The sequence below is a fragment of the Girardinichthys multiradiatus genome, chromosome 5 (genome assembly GCF_021462225.1).
Source record: "Girardinichthys multiradiatus isolate DD_20200921_A chromosome 5, DD_fGirMul_XY1, whole genome shotgun sequence".
Classification (NCBI taxonomy): Eukaryota; Metazoa; Chordata; class Actinopteri; order Cyprinodontiformes; family Goodeidae; genus Girardinichthys; species Girardinichthys multiradiatus.
The window spans coordinates 40,169,286-40,186,664 of NC_061798.1; the positions used below are offsets into that span (position 1 = coordinate 40,169,286).

The 17,379-nt window shown below is 40.0% G+C and overlaps 1 protein-coding gene across 1 annotated transcript; it reads left to right on the forward strand.

Annotated features, from left to right (window-relative positions):
• The first annotated feature begins 5,053 nt into the window (after window positions 1–5,053).
• Window positions 5,054–17,089, forward strand: LOC124868493 (beta-1,3-N-acetylglucosaminyltransferase lunatic fringe-like). The gene is made up of 8 exons (XM_047365856.1): window positions 5,054–5,549; window positions 11,133–11,181; window positions 12,842–12,944; window positions 13,022–13,175; window positions 13,398–13,483; window positions 13,561–13,720; window positions 13,806–13,891; window positions 15,120–17,089. Exons 1-8 carry the CDS (start codon window positions 5,214–5,216, stop codon window positions 15,178–15,180), a joined length of 1,035 nt encoding a protein of 344 aa, XP_047221812.1. The 5' UTR covers window positions 5,054–5,213; the 3' UTR covers window positions 15,181–17,089.
• Window positions 17,090–17,379: the final 290 nt, after the last annotated feature.

Sequence of the window (17,379 nt, forward strand, 5' to 3'; positions counted from 1 at the left end):
GATTACGCTGTTGAAATGCTTCAAGGGTTGCAACAGGCACACAAGCACATTACTCCCTTATCCTTGTGGTTTGTTGCATCTCTAAAGAGTAAAAACTTAAATCCGTATCGCATTATGATCGGCAATGCCCTGGAACCGCGACTGACGCTGCACCAGCCATAAAGCTTTGTCCCCAGACTGATACATGGAGAGATCTCACTCCTCCTCATCCTAAACTCAATCACTTACACTCAACCTCCCCAGCCCCACTTCCTCACCACACTATCCTTTTCTCTATAAGATGTGGGCTGAGAGCAATCTTTTGCTCCTGCAAAAAGAAAGGAAGGAAACATCTTCGCTTTTTTTGTTCTGCTTCCCACTTGCATTCACAACTGCCCACACATTCTTTTTTCTGAAAAATAACCACATTTAAACAGCCAGCGGTTGAACCCATTCAAACATGTCGAGTGAACAGACTTTGAAAGCTCAAGAACGTATGTTTTATGTTTACATGCCTGGAGTTAGCTGAGAGCAGGGTTGGGGGGGGGGGGGCATCCCATCCCATCCCATCCTAAGGGTTGGAAAACTGTGACCTTGCTCTGACAACAAGAAAGTAGAAAGGAAGGGGAAAAATAAACCAGTTCGAGCCAAGGGAAGATGGAAATATGAAAAGTAGAAATCAAAGTGAGCAGGATTAAACCAGCTGAAAAAAGGACATTCCTACAGATTAAAGAGAAGATGAATGGGGAGAATTTTGATGCTTGACTGGCTCTGTATATTATACTCATCATGTACAGTACTATACAGGACCATAACTTCACTCTGAAATGACAGATAAAAGGGGAAAAAGTTGCAGTCTGTTAGCATTAACAGTGATTATATATGAATATCAGCTCTTTTAATTCAGTTTGTTTTCGCCATCAGAACATACTACTCATTTGAAGCCAAGCTCACAGAAACAGGCTTAGCTGCTCTGACATGATTTCAGAGGACATTAGAGACTCCATAAAAGGTGTGTTTCAGCTGCTGAGCTCACCGTGACCCCAACTAGGATCAAAGAGAAGTCAGAAAGCTGCTCTTATCTTTAAGAGAAGGTATTAAAGCGGGTTTTAAGAAAGAGAGGGGGGAGGTAATATGAGACGTCCTAATACCTATGATTTATACAGTAGTCTTAATAACTACAGGCACTAAAGTACAACTACTAACATCAATGTATTTTATTTGGCTTTTACTTTTACAAATAAAAAAGGAGTGAGCTTAATAGTGTGCCATGCATTCCTATTCAGCCACCTTTACTCCAGTACCCCTAAATAAAATAAACCGATTGCCTTCAAAAGTCACCTGATTAGCAAATGAAGCCCAACTGTGTGTAATTTAACCTCAGTATAAATCCAACTGCCTCAGAGGTTTGTTGGGGAACATTAAAGCAACAATGAACATTAGTTCAATCCAGTCAGTCAGTCATTTTCTACCGCTTATTCCATAGTGGGTCGTGGGGAAGCTGGTGCCTAACTCCAGCAGTCTATGGGCGAGAGGCAGGGTACACCCTGGATAGGTCGCCAGTCCATCACAGGGCAACACACAAACAACCATACACACACTCATTCATACACCTAAGGTCAATTTAGAGTTACCAATTAACCCAACAGGCATCTCTTTGGACTGTGGGAGGAAGCCAGAGTACCCGGTGAGAACCCATGCATGCACAGGGAGAACATGCAAACTCCATGCAGAAAGACCCCTGGCTGGGAATTGAACCCAGGACCTTCTTGCTGCAAGGCAACAGTGCTACCAATTGCACCACCGTGCAGCCCGTAGTTCAATCCATCATCTGAAAGTAGAGAGTATAGCACAACTGCAAACCTGCCAAGACATCCACATAAAGTCACTTGCCAGACAAGGAGACCATTAAGCAGAAAAGGAACGAAAAGGCCTATGTTAGCTCTGGAGGTGCTGCAGAGGCCCACAGCTCAGGTGGGAGGATCTGTCAACAGAACCAATATTGATGATGCTTTCCACAAATCTAGCCATTCTGGAAGTTTGGCAGGAAGTTTGGCTTTGTAGGGGTCTCAACAAACAAGGTGTTCTGGTCAGATAATGCCAGAGTTGTTCATTTTTGTCCACATCCTATTAATGGTGGAGAACCAACACACCCAGAAAACACCATCCTCTGTGATGAAACATGTTGGTGGCAGCATCATGCTGTGGGGAAGTTTTCTTTTGCACGATATGAAGCAGAAGCTGACATCTAGCATGCCAGAGTGAACTGCAAAAGTTATAACTAAAAAGGTTCAACAGTAAATGTAGAGTATTCACATAAATTAACAAAATATTGAAATGTTTTTTTCTTGTTTAGTAATGATAGACATGTAAAATATAAACTGAGGTAACAAATCACACCACTGTGGTTGTAGAGTAGTTTGTTCCCTCTGATCAATACAATCCAGTTGTGACATGTTGAAATTATGATGGTTCTAATCAAAATAATCATTATACTTATACCACAAAACTGAAGTGAGTTCACCTCACTAGTTTTTTTTTTTTACCATCCTCATGATGATTACTGAACACATTTTTTCTGCTTATGAAATGCATCCAGAAGCCAAAGGAAAAATAATACAACTTCTTCAGTGTGTGAAGACTGTTGGGATGAGTATTTAAATCTTTTCTCCACAGCTGTATGAGACATACTCGCTGTTTTGTACTTTCTGGAATGTAATATTACACCGACAGGGCTTGCAGGATCAACTCAGATATGCAGTGAGGAGAAACCACACATTATTAGAGAGGAAACATTCCTGGGATTGTTGGTTGATCTGGAAACCTGTCTCCCTGGCATTTCTGGGTCTTCTGTGAGGGTGTAGTTGGCACCACTACACACAATCGGATGTCACGCTCTTTTTCAACATCTGTCTAGTTGGAGACTGGCACAGCAGGCCTCCAAACACAGGAACTCAGTGAGGAAAAACTTCATCTGAAAACAGTGCAATGCTTTGAAACATAACATTTAATAGGGTGCATCTCTTTAGAAAAAAATGGTTTTCTGAGGTATAGAAAAAAAACAAGTGTAAAATCTACAATAAATAGACAAAATTGAGATAATCTATTCTGTTAGACTTTAAAAATATGTGAGACATTTTGGAAGATGGCAACATCATTAAAATACCAAAAGTGAGTCTTGAGGAAAATTCTGCCATCCTGTTATTCCAGGCTGACAGAAATGTGGAGCCTTACTTTAGAGGGTTGCTTCTCTGACCTTCATCATCTCTAATTATAGGCTCAAAGTATGTGTAAGCATTGCCATTGGACAAGACTAAAGAACAGAAGGGAAAATCGACAAAAATTTAGAAAACAGAACAAAAACAAAACATTTATAAAATCCAACAAGGTTTTAATAAAACATGACAATTCGTGATTTAGTGCGATAGACCAACGCAAAGCAACAAATATTGGAAGTGGGAGGAAGATAATACATTATTGTAAAAAAACATTTCACAAATAAAAAGAGTGCTGTGGATCTGTAATCCGTCCCTCTGAGTCAATAGTTTGCAGAATTATATTTTGCTGCAGTTACAGCAACAGGTCTTTTGGGTTATGTCTCCAACAGCTTTGTACATTTTAAGCACATGATTTTGTGGACTGGTGCCAGCAGAACCACCTCTTGAGACCTTTGTTGTGGCATCAGCCATCTACTATGGAGTTGTCTGTTGGAGCAGCAGCTTATCTTCAGCTGAGAGGAAGCGATTAGATGACCTCATTAGAAAAGCCAGCTCTGTCCTAGGATGACCCCTCGATCCGGTGCAGGTGGAGGGAGGCAGATCGACTCGAGTGCAAATAACATCACTGTTGGACAATGTCTCCCAGCCCATGCATGAAGCTGTTGCAGAACTAGCAAGCTCCTTCAGTGACAGACTGCTGCGTCCTAGGTGCACAAAGGAGCGATGTTGCAGGTCCTTCCTCCCAGCAGCTGTTAGACTTTATAACCATCACTGCTTCCAACAAACTCAATAAGTGTTTACTCCCCTGCTGTTCCTACAGTTTTTTACATTTCTTGTAAAGTCTGTTGTTGTTTTTTATGCATAATTATTCATGTTCATTTTGTACTTTTTTAAAATGACCCTACTCAGTTGCACGTCATTTAATCTGAATATGTTATTTTTCATAACTGCACAGTGTTTTTCTTATGTTATAAATCCTTCCCTCACTTTACAGTCTCTTGTTCTTATTTTTTGTTTTTTATATACTCCACTGTATCACATTCATTGCTTCTGGGACACATGACTCCTAATGGCTTTCTTTCAACAATAGTTTTCTTCTTGTACTCTTCCATAAATACATGACTAAAACTTGTCCTGTTTACATATTCTCTTACTTGAACTGTGTTTTTTACTGTAGCTCCTCCAGAGTTACCATGGGCTTCTTGGCTTCATCTGTTCCTAAAGTGAATGCTCATGTCTTGCCTAATGTGCGAAACTCTTTATTTTGTGAGGATGGACCGAGCAGTGCTCTGTAAGATGCTCACAGCTTGTGATATTGTTTTATAACCAAACCCTGCTTTAAACGTGTTCACAGCTTTCTCGCTGACCCTTCCCTGTATTTATTCTGAGATTACATTACACACAGGTGGACTCTTTAAAGGAACTCAACCCAAAGGCCACCAAAACCATGCATCATTTTCCATCCACATTATAATAACCCACTAACTTGTGTTGGTCTGTCATAGAAAACCTTATTACACTGAATACATCGAAGTTGGTTGTTGCAACTCTTTAGTGTTGTATTTTACAAACTATATCATAACATTAATAACCAAATCACTGTCATAAAGTGTCAGGAGATAAAGTACATTAAATGACATCAAGTTTAAAGCTGTAATGTAGCAGCTTGTAAATGCTGGCTGTCAAACACTTTTGTAAGTTGTGTTTATCTAAAACTTTAATTCAAAACCTGACCATTTTTAAACTGGAGCATGGACATCCATCAGAGGATTTGTGCTAAATATCCCCACCCACTCAGACCCGATTCAGATCCTTCACGCCCCGTGATCCGCCCACTGGTGGAGCTTCTACGAAAATCCACAAAGCGCAACTTCAGGACGCGCTCAATGACAAAAACCCATGGAGTCCATGTGACAAGTCCACGCATGGTGCTCTTGTAACTTTAAAACAAAAACAAATAAAGCCTAGATTCTTCCTGCCCATGCATGAAGCCGTGAAATTTTCCACACGGACAGAATGTGGAAACCCACGGGGGGAGTCATCGTCAGCTCAGCGGGAGTCCGCGCTGCTGCCGGGGTCACCATCCTGATGTTGACCGGGGTCCTGCTGCTGCTGACCGGCAGACACCCGAAGGAGCCACCGGTCGCCGGGACGGTCTTCTCCGCTTATATCAGGACACTAGCCCGGGAGAGGAGAGCGATAAGCGGCCCCCCGCGGAGCAGAATACCCCCTGGACCGGTGGAGCATCTTTCACAGACTGACTTGTTCATAGCGCTGAAAACCACTGGGAGGTACCACCGACTGAGGCTGGAGCTGCTGCTGGACACCTGGATCTCCAGAAACCTACCACAGGTGAGCCACACTATGTTCTTACTGATTTAGGGTTCGTGCCCGTTTTATGACTGGGTTACTGGCTATATTAAAAATAAATTAAAATTAGCAACAAAATGTTTGTCGGAACATTGCATACATATGCTGATGTGTTGTTAGTTTAAGGACTGGGATCTTTTCATATTTTCTCAATTTTTAGCCACAAACGTCAAGGTATTTTATCAGGATTAGACCAGCGCAAAGTGGTGGATGATTGTGAAGAAAATGGAAAATGATTTTCACATGTTATGTGGCATTCATTTGAATTCAGCCTCTTTTACTCTGATAGCCTTAAGCGATGTTACCTTTTTAACAAACAGATTCCACCTGTATGAAATTCAATCTCCGTATAAGTCGAGCTGTTCTGTGAAGAACTCAAACGTTTGTCAGAGAACATTGGTGAACAAATGGCATCATGAAGATCAAGGAACACAGCAGGTCAGGGAGGAGGTTGTGGGGAAGTTTAAAGCAGAGCAAGGTTATAAAACAATATCCCAAATGTTAAGCATTTCATGGGGCAACTGTCCATCAGCCTATACGCTAAAGAGTATGTCACAACTGCAAATGTACAACAATATGGCCATGCACTCAAACTAACTGACTGTGCAAAGAGGGCATTACTTAGATCTATGGGAACCATGGTAACTCTGGAGGAGCACCAGAGACCCACAGCTCAGGTGAGAGAATCCATGTAAAAGACAACTATTTATCTTGCACTCCAAAAATCTGGGCTTTATGAAGGAGCAGTAAGAAGAAAGACAAAGTCCTGTTTGTAGTTCACCACAAGACAAGTATGAAAACCAGCAAATGTGTAGACAGTGTTCTGGTCAGATGAGACCAAAAATAAACTTTTTTGCCCACATGCAAGATGCTGCACATCACATTGGAAACACCACTCTAATGGTGTAACATGGTGGTGGTATTGTCATGCTGTGGGGATAGTTTTCCTCAACCCAGGCAGAATAGCTGGACAGGGTTGATTAGAAGATCACTGTGCTGAACACAGGGCAACTCTGGGAGAAAACTTGTTAGAGGCTTACTAACGACTTGAACAACTAGAGCCATGATGGAAAGCTTCAGATTAAAGTATATTCATGTGTTGAGTGGTCCAGTCCAAGTCCAGACCTAAATCCAACTGAGAATTCAGGCCAAGACCAAATAATTGCTGTTTGCAGGTGCTACTTTGAAAAGGAAAATGGGCAAAAATAATTCAGTCCCTAGATGGGCAAAGAATCAGAATCGGCTTTATTGCCAAGTTGTACAGACAAAAAAGGAATTTGACATTTTTTTGTAACAGTGTAAATAAAGAATATCTTTTTATAAAGAATATTTTTTTAAAGCTGGTAGAGAAATACCCAAAAGTCTTCTAGTTGTAACCACTTTGAAAGCTGGTTCTGTAATGTATGGCTACAGGGGTCCTACACATAAATGCACGCCACAATTTTCAGATTTTATTTGTAAAAAATAATGACACCAAACATAATTTCCTTTCCACTTCATTAATATGCATGCCTGTGTTTGTCTGTAACCTAAAGCCCCAGTGATATACTGGGAGGTTTGTGGTTTTCACAGGACTGTGAAGTAGTGTCGTCAAGGAGCAGCAAGGTGAACAAGAAAACACCATCAGCCACCGGTTTCAGATTCTTCTGTTGACATTTATTTGTTACGTTTGACTCCGACAACCTCCCCAAGCTTCCAACAACTCACTGTTTTTCTAGCCAGTTGGCAACACACCTGCACTTGAGTGGACCAAGCCACAATTAAACAGGAAAAAAACAAAATCTTAACAGAGAAACAAAAAATAAAATTACTAATCTAATTTACAAACTCATCTACATAATGAAAGGATCTGCAAAATATACCATGTAATAGAAGTTAACTCAAAAGTTAATTTAAAGAAAAACAAACAAAGCAATGTTCCACAGAAAACCCTCTAATTGGTAAAACCCAGCCAGGTAATCAGTGACATCATCCAGCCATTCAAGCAGGAAACACTATGACAAACAATGATGAATAAAAAGGAAAACAAATACCATGAATATACTTTGAAACAAAATAAACTAATTCAACCAATAGTCCAGAAGTAATAGCTTTAACCCAAACATATAAATAGATAGAAACTGCAACATAATGCTAACACAAACAAACCCGGGATAGTAAGTGAAGCACAGTTGCAAACTAATGTTTAAATTTAAGCATTATGACCTGCTACCGAAAATAAATAAATCAGAAATACGAATAAGGGAAAAGTGGTAAACACAAACTGAACCACTTTGTCACAAGGACAAAATATAAAAACGCTCCAGAGGTAAGAACATTTTATTCATTACACTGAAGTGATAACATTTTCTCTCAGATATTTTAAATTGATTCAGATCAGAACAATAACAAAATTCTGATCAGCTTAGAAATTATTTTCTCCAGTAAATGATTGTGATTTACACAAGTTTGCAGACTTTAATTCAGAGTGTGAGAAAATATCAGTAAATTAATTATAAGGTTTGATCTGATAACTGCTTAGAGAAAGCCTGATTCAGGACGAATTTTAGTGCTTCACAGATGGATATTTTAGATCAAATGCAGCCTTTTGGTCTGAACCACAAAGCCGAGTGAGTCAAAGATGCATCTGTTGCTCTAAAACACATGGGACAGTGGTGAACTGCACCCAGCAGCTTCAAAGCTTGTAATCGAACGCAGACGTGACTGGATCGCACAGCGAGCGTCCAGATTTCTTTTTAAACCTCAGTGTCTCAGGAGGAAAAGCCTGTTGACATGTAAACACAGTTCCTGTGAGGTAAGGGTGGGGTGGGAGGGATCAGCTGTATAGGAGCTCCCACGGTTCAGGTGGTTGTGACTCCACTTGTTTCCCAGACACACCTTCTCACTGTGAGACTGCTGAGTAATGGAAACACAACAACAACACGCATGAACACAAATACCCAGTGTTACCATCATGCACACAGCCTGGGAACTCAACAGATTTCTCATGGGAAGTCAAACATGTGTCTGATCACAAGAGTAAATAGAAACAAACACTTATCACTTTCTCCAGCTTTTGGGCATAAGTCGCTGCTGTTTCCTGGGCTGTAAAGATCAGCTGCTGAAGAAAAATCCCCCCTTCTTCAAACCCACACTTTCTCCTCACCGCATCCTCCCCCGCTGCCTCGATTGGGCCTGCGTTGGCAAGTCCCAGACACACAGATGAGGAAGGCTCATTCAAAGAGAGGAGAAAAGAAGAGTGATAGAAACTCACAGTTGGCTGGACTCATTGGCTGGTCTTTTTTTCCCTTCTCATTTAACCACAGACGATGATGTGATCACGCGGTGCTCGAATCAAAGATTTATTATTGCATTTGGATGCATGAATATAATCCCTCTAAGGCAGATATTTCCCATTTGGATCTACAGTGACTTGCAGTTTTCATAACCCTGAACTCTTTAACCTTTTGCCACCTTACAGACCACAAACTATACATACATACAATTCAGAAAGGATTATATGAAATGGCACATAATTATGAAGTGGAATTAAAACTCTAAAAGACTTTAAAACAAAAAACTGAAAAGTGTGGTGTGCATTTGTTTTCATGCTCCTTTACTTAGATACCCCAAAATAAAATCAATTTAAACCAGATCTCTTTAGAAATCACCTGGTTAGTAACAAACAACTTCATGAAAACCAAGGAACACAGGAGACAGGTCAAAGATAAAGTTGTGTAGATGTTTAAAGTAGAGTTAGGTTATAAAAGAACGTCCTAAGTTTTAAACATTTCACAAAGAACTGTTTGCTACATCTTCTTGAGAGGAAGAGAGTAGGGTACAGCTGCAATCCTACCAAGATACGGCTGTCCACCTAAACTGACAGGCCAGGAATTCAATTCAATTCAATTCAAAAATACTTTATTAATCCTGAAGGGAAATTAAATGTTGTTATAGCTCATATTATGTAGGTTTCTTCAAAGAGCCGTTGTAGATGCTGATGGCTGTGGGCAGGAAGGATCTCCTGTAGCGCTCCGTCTTACAGCAGATCTGAAGAAGCCTCTGACTGAAGACACTCTGTTGTTGTAGGACAGTCTCATGAAGAGGATGCTCAGGGATCTCCATAATGTTCTTCATTTTATGAAGAATCCGTCTTTCCATAATGATCTCCAGAGGTTCCAGAGGAGTCCCCAGAACAGAGCCAGCCTTCTTTATCAGCTTGTTGAGCTTTTTTAAGTCCCTGGCTCTGATGCTGCTTCCCCAGCAGATGATGGCAGAAGAGATCACACTTTCCACAACAGATTTATAGAAGATATGCAGCATCTTGCTGCAAACACCAAAGGACCTAAGCTTCCTCAAGAAGTACATTCTGCTCTGTCCCTTCTTGTAGATGGCTTCACAGTTGCATCTCCACTCTAGTCTGTTGTCCAGGTGAACACCGAGGTATTTATACTCCTCCACCACCTCCACTTCTTCTCCCATGATGGAAATAGTTAATAATAGGAAAGGAGAACATTAATCAGGGAAGCAGCTGAGAAGTCCATGATAACTCTGGAAGAGTTACAGAGATCAACAGCTTAGGTAGGAGAATCTGTTGGCAGAAACTACTAGCTGTGTACTATTAACCTTCCAGCAGGACAACAAGACAGTGAGCATTTTTAAGTTGAAAATGGGTCAAAACAATGTCTAAATACTCCATAGAAGTTCAGGCTAAATTCGGTATATGTTTGGTTTCAAAGTTAAAGTTTTTTCTATGTCTATTTGTTTCTAGACATGCAAAGCTGTTAAAGACATACCTCAAACAATTTATGGCGTAAGTGCATCAAAAGGTAGTTTTACAGAATACTGGTGCTGAATGCCACACATTTTTATAGAAAAATCTGAAAACTGTTGAAAACCATAAATCCTTTTCCTTCCATCTAACAATTATGCACTAGGTTGTGTTGATATATCACATAAATTCCCAATGAATTACCCCAATGTTTGTAGTTGTAAAGTGAAAAAGCATAAAAAAGCTCAATACTTTTGTAAGGCACAGCAGTCGATCATATTTTCTGAGGCACAATGGAAACAAGTGACACAGCTCTTCGCCCATTGTGGTTGTAAAAAGGCTCACAGTTAACCTTAAGGGTGGCATATTTACTTGGTATTATTTCATTTAAAATCTATTGTCCTGAAATACAAAGTCAACACAGCAGACAATTTAAAGACTGCTGTGTGTGTGTGTGTTCAGTGTGTGTGTCTTCATTTCCTGTGGAAAAAAAAAATAGGATCTTTGTTGCTTCCTGAATGCTCAGTGACCCTCAGCCTCATCACTCGTCACCAAAACACCCATAGACCCACTAACAGCTAAAGGTCTGTGAGCAGCTGCTGCGCCGCTGATGGACAGGAGGCTTACCTTTGGCCTGGCCTCCGTCCATGACCAGCACTGTTCGCTGCGGGTTTACGGAAACACGGGAGGGGGCCTCACCTGAGATCACAAACTGTGAACTGAAAACAAAGCAAAGCGAGCAGCTGGATGAGGGCGTTTTATTCTGTCTCTGGTCATGAATCGAGTTATGTTGTGTTTTGTTTCTTTTTAAACAGACATACGTGTTCACTGATGGAGAGGATGAAAGGCTGAGGAAAAGGATGGGTGAGCTGCATGCAAACATGGACACTGAGGCTTTGCTGACTAGGTGCAAGTTTATCTGCCGCATGAGAAACAGGAAGGCTGGTACCAACCTGCTGACTGAGCAGTAATGTTTCCTTGAAGTACAGGAAGTCACTTCAGTTTAATCAGCAGGCCCTCCTATTTCCTGCTCATTGAACTGTAACATTAACAATAAAGTATTCTTCTGGAGAAGCAGCTTTTAGTTCTTATGCTCCACTAATCTGGAATAAACTACCAGAAAATTGAAAAAGCGCCGAAACTCTAAGTTGCTTTAAATCAAGATTAAAAACTTATTTGTTTAGAGTGGCCTTTGAATGTGTTATCTAAACATTATTAGTTAAGTTTTCTGTCCAATTTTCCTTTCATTTTCTTATCCATCATTCAATTCTTTTTTTTTTTCTTAATTACCTCTGTTGTTTGATTTTCTGTATCATTGTAATGTTTTTCCTTAAGGCAACAAGGCGCCTTGAGTGCCTTGTTGCTGAAAAGTGCTATATAACTAAACTTGACTTGACTTCTGTTATCACACACTATGATTTAGTGTAAAAATGTCTGATTATTTTTGGGGCGCTATAAAGCAACAGGGCTACCTAAAGAGGTTGACAATAATCCGAAAGCGCATCTGAAGTATCAAGGTACACCAAAAACATGCATTCACTGCGCTCACAGACTTTTATGAGTAAGACTGTACTTACCTGTGTGTATATATGAAATTTAAGCACTACATACATGCACACACAAAGCACACACACACCCTAAAAGAAAGGGTTAAACAACACAGTTTACCAAAATGGGTTTTTAACATGTACAGAATAAAAACACATTGGGGAAAAGATGTTTGCACGGGCACAAACCTAGGTCAAAAATATTTTTTTACATGTAAGTAAAGCTTTGTAACCAGATGAAATGTTAAAAAATATGTTTGTGCAGATCTAGAAAATATTTTAAAGTATTTCTTATTTCAGGTGTCTACATTCAACTAATACAAATAAAAAGTAGAAACTCAACTGCCTTCAATTACTAATGCAAATGTTGGCACAATTTTTACACTTTGAGCTGATTGGACAATGACGGATTGAAGAGACCAATCAGAGTAGAGACTTATGTGTAAAAATCAAAAAACCAAAAACATTCAGATTACAACTTTTGGGGAATTTAGGGAAATTAAGGTATTTATTATTTATCACAAACTGTGATTTTGAAGGATCTGGTACTTCATCCAGGATAATCCAGTCTAGATTTGCAAGGCATTATATATTTGAACTGATCAATGTTTATCCAAAGGCCAAAAAATACTAAAATGGCCTGTTGCCTCACTACTGAATTGGAAGACTGCTTCGGTTCGGTGTTGTTTAATGGCTTGGGGGAAAAAACTAATAATAAAATCTAGGCTAATGTTTTGTTCTCATATGTCCATGATTTCAAAAAAACTGGAAAACTGAGATTGGCAAAGAATGTATTTGGAACAACACGACTTTCAAAAGTAGGTGATTTTCAGAAAAACAGCTGAAAATCACTGCTTTAGACTATTTGTAATATAAATGAAAACAGCTTTTTCTGCTCTTACAAAACACTTATTTACTTATTTTGTTTAGCTTCTCTTGAAGATTGATGGCTGATTTGTTTTGAAATTGATCATCAGGAAGTCATCTGATCAACACCAACTGCTCGGCTGCCCACACCCGTCAGGCCCTCTCTTGTAAAATGGCTCTGGAGTACGACACATTTCTAAACTCTGGAAAAAAGTGAGGACACCGAACAGTCCTGCTGCTCAGGAATACAGACAGGATTCCTCACTAATTGTCAGCGTTTTGTGTTCCAGGTGGTTCTGTCATGTTGATGATGATAACTACCTGAATGTCGGCTCCCTCCTGAAGCTCTTGTCTCAGTACAGCCACACGCAGGACGTTTACATTGGCCGGCCCAGCCTGGAAAGGCCAATTGATGCCATAGAGACTCTAAGTATAACTGAAATGGTGAGTTGATTTTCCAAAGAGCATTCAGGTTTTCTTCTATTCTCTATCTTGAAGTCATGCACTGCTAAACCTTCACACAGGACGGTGCTTTGTTCTTGCTTTTACTGTATAAGGACTATATTGCCTTTAAAATCATTCTACTTTAAAATTATCTACGGTATCCAGACTTATCTTCAGTGTGGTACATACGCTCACCCTGTATGTCTCTGTGTGTGTCTGAAGAAACGGGTCCGTTTCTGGTTCGCCACAGGAGGAGCGGGGTTCTGTCTGAGCCGTGGCCTTGCTCTGAAGATGAAACCCTGGGTCAGGTAAACTCTCACATCCAGAAATCGTTTCCTGTTACTATTACAACATTAAATCTCCTCTTCCTCGTGCTCTCCATCAGCGAAGGCAGGTTCATGGCCACGGCTGAGCACATTCGCCTGCCTGATGACTGCACTGTTGGTTACATAGTGGAGGCGCTGCTTGGGGGGAGCCTCACCCGCTCAGCGTTGTTTCACTCCCACCTCGAGAACTTGGGATTGGTGTCAGACATTCACAACCAGGTGAACTCACTGCTGCCCCGGCAAGTCGCTACTGATTAAAAGAAACCTGACCGAACAATATAATGTTTCTGTTGCCCTCTTTCAGGTTACTCTGAGCTATGGCACTGTAGAAAACAGCAGGAACACTGTTAATGTGAAAGGACCGTTTTCCATGAAGGAAGATCCCACCAGGTGAACATACCTTCCATATAGTGGACCAAACTGAGTTGTTTTCATCTTGTTATGCCTTGTAGCAGATCTCTACCAGTCATAAAGAAATCTCATCCAAACTGAAAGAACAAGTGGCTGAAAAGGATCTTAATCCTTCTTTATTTGTTTTCTCTCCCACTATTGGTTCTTCAACCAGTAACTTTTATCGTCATTATTGTTGAAGTTTTTGTTTTTTATAACAGACACAGACGGCAAATCAGATAAGCCTGACCCAGCTGTTGGTAAAAAGCCATTCGGACACAATAGCACTCAAACTTATATTATTACTTACTTATAATAGCACTTACTACAATCTGTTTTATTGGGATTTTATGAGATGGATCAACAGAAAATAGTGCAGACGTGTGTAGTCTAAGGAAAATATTAAATAAAATCTGGTGAGTGATGTGCAAATACATCAGCCATCTTTGTTCGGATACCTCTAAATACAAAGTTTTACACAATTACTAAATAGAGTCGACATGTGTGTAATTTTTAATCTCACGATAGATACAGGGCAGGCTTCAGAGGATTGTTGAAGAACATTAGAGAACAAACAGCAACAACAAGACCAATGAACACATGAGACATCAATTTCAAACTCCCAAATAGATTGGGGAGACGTTTAAAGCAGGCTTCACATATGCCACAAGAAATGCAGGGATCACAACAAGCATGTGGAAGATGCTCTGGTCAAATTGGTTAAAATAAACTTTTTGGCCCACATATGACACACTGATTGTGAATGAAAACAAACACTGCTCCCTGCACACACCATCCACCAGGTCAAACATGATGGTGGCAGCATCATGCTGTGGGGGTGCTTCAGAGGCAATGCGGAGATGGTTGGAGATAAATTCAGGGCAGTCCTTGAAGAAAACATGGAAAAGATTGCAAATGACTTAAGACTCAATGCTTTATATTAGGAGCAGACTAATATAACGTTTTTTTGAACATGGCAAAATATGGAAAAGTACATGTTGGTGTATTAGGTTAGCCAGCATACGGCAGCTTTGGAAGTCTGGTGCAGGAAAAGCTTTTGTTTTTAAAACATGTACTAAAGTTACTCTTATTGTACACGTTCTGATACTATGGGCTTCCTGGCTTTGTTCATTATGTCTGTGAAGCCGATTGTTTTCATGGCTTTATTTTGAAATCAGCAGTTTGTGGCTTCCAGGCATTGTGACACTTGTTTCCCTCTTTTTCTTAGATTCAGATCTGTCCATTGTCAGTTGTACCCGGACACTTCTTGGTGCCCCAGCCTGTGGTGACCTTAACACCCACCTAGAGACAAAAGGAGCGATGAACTGATGGTCCCGGAGCAGACTGCTGTACACTAACCTGCTCTGACAGTCAGGGACAGGAAATGTTTTCCTCACATTCTGTAACAGTCGTTTTTATAGGGCGACTGGTCTGAACCCTGCACTCTGCCTCTTTAAAGTGTCAAAAGGCCAAAAATCAAGCCAGCGTTGATTAACTCCTTGTTTCAGAGTAAAGAATAACAAAGGAACCCTTACTTTTTTATCCTGCTACAAAAAATAAATTTGGCAATTTGGCCTCAGGTAGGTGATGTCATGGGTGCTGTCAAATTCGGAATAAATATGCAGAAATTTCCATTATTTTGGCTCTGCATGCAGACAGAAACTGAGTTTTCAGGTTTCAGAGCTAGGAACATAACCCTGAAAACACTAACTTTCTTGTTTTTAATGTGCAGAACCAGTTTGTCACTTTTAAAAAAAGATATCAACCCTGAGTGCATCTGTATGCTGATGATTCACGCCTTTATTTCTGTTTTTGGTGTGCAGTTAAACCCAAACTTATTCATACCTTTGGCAGTTTTCGTTTTAAAGAAATCTTTTAATTTTAACAAGTTTCTTCGGACTGGAAGTAACGTACGTTTTGGAGTGGCCTAGAATCTGTGGAGCAAGCCACTGTAAAGATTAGGGTGATGGCAACGTGGCCTTCCAACCTCAAAGACTTGAAGCTCATCATCAAAGATAAATCATCAAAATACCAGCAGAAACATGCAAAAAGCTGGTGAACAATTATAAGCAGTTTGCAGCTTGGTTGTTGTAATGCCAATAAAGATTTTTCCATTACTTGAGAAATTTCAGATATTTAAATACTTAATATAACAATTTTCAACATACCATTTTGTTATTAAAATATATTTTTTATAAACTATTCCTACCAGGGGTGTGAATAGTTTATGGCCTAACTATACATCTGTGGCAGTGTTACAGTACCACATACAGGCCTACGTTAGGCCATAGATACTACAGTATTTTGGGGTTTTTAATGTGTTCTTTTCTAAAAAGATCCTGTGTTCACAAGGAACATTTTAAAACCTATAATCAGACTATTATTTAAATATCTCAACTTTTATGTCGACAAAGCCTTATCTTTGCAGTAGCTATTTTATATTCTTTATTTGACAAGTTGCTTCTCTTTTAACCTCTTGATTACACATCAAGTTAAATCATGCATTTTGATACAATCTTGCTTACTTTTCAGCATCCTCCAAGTCCTTTATTGTAAAATAGAGGAGGTGTGCTTTTAAGAAGTGGGCTTCTCCAGCCTCCTCTCCATGTGCAAAAGTGTTAAACAATTAGATTTCTATACAAAGGACTGTGAATGAAATGAAGAAATCTAGTCTCACTCGCCTGCTACAAACGTTTTAACCCTGTTCTGAACAGTATTAACCTCTAATGTATATAACGTAACTGAGCACTTTCATGTTTTCTTGCTGATATTCGCTCTTTACCAGCGGATAGAAGCACATGAACAGCATAGTGTAACATTTGGGGACATTTGCAGGGTATTTAAAAACAAATAAAACACATATTTTTCTCTGCTGTCCTCAACTGAAGCACCACCTAAAGAGCTCCAACTCAGATATCCCTGAATGTCATGCTTTGCAACAATTTTGTGTGAACTAAATTTCTATTTAGAATACATCCAGTGAAGTCTTGGTGGACCTCCCCTGCTTTAATCTAGGTAAATTGATGAACTGTGATCAGAACAAAGTTTAGACTGCTCCTTAAATGTTGTAGCAGTCCAACTTGAAGGTAACTCATGTTGAGTTGTATCTTATCGTTCTGTGCGTACTGTCCCACTGTGCTCTCTCCAGTATCTGGATTGTATGCAGACATTAAGGTAATAAAAATTGTTAAGAATCAACTTCTTCATTGTTTTGTGTTTTTCTTAAACCCCCGAGAGCTGCGACTCGCACTACAACAGCCCTCCTGTCTGATAAAGCCAAGCAGGACTGCAGAGCAAAAACTCGGAATCAGAATATATTTGTATTTGAGTGCGTTCTTGATTTTGTTACCCTAGCCGGATCTTTTCTGCACAGTGGTTCATTGTTTCTGATGGGAATGACCTCAAACTATGTAGTATGATCCCAGGAATACCAGGCTGAGAGGACATGCCACACAGACACCATGATGGCTTTCTCAAAGAAACCTCTC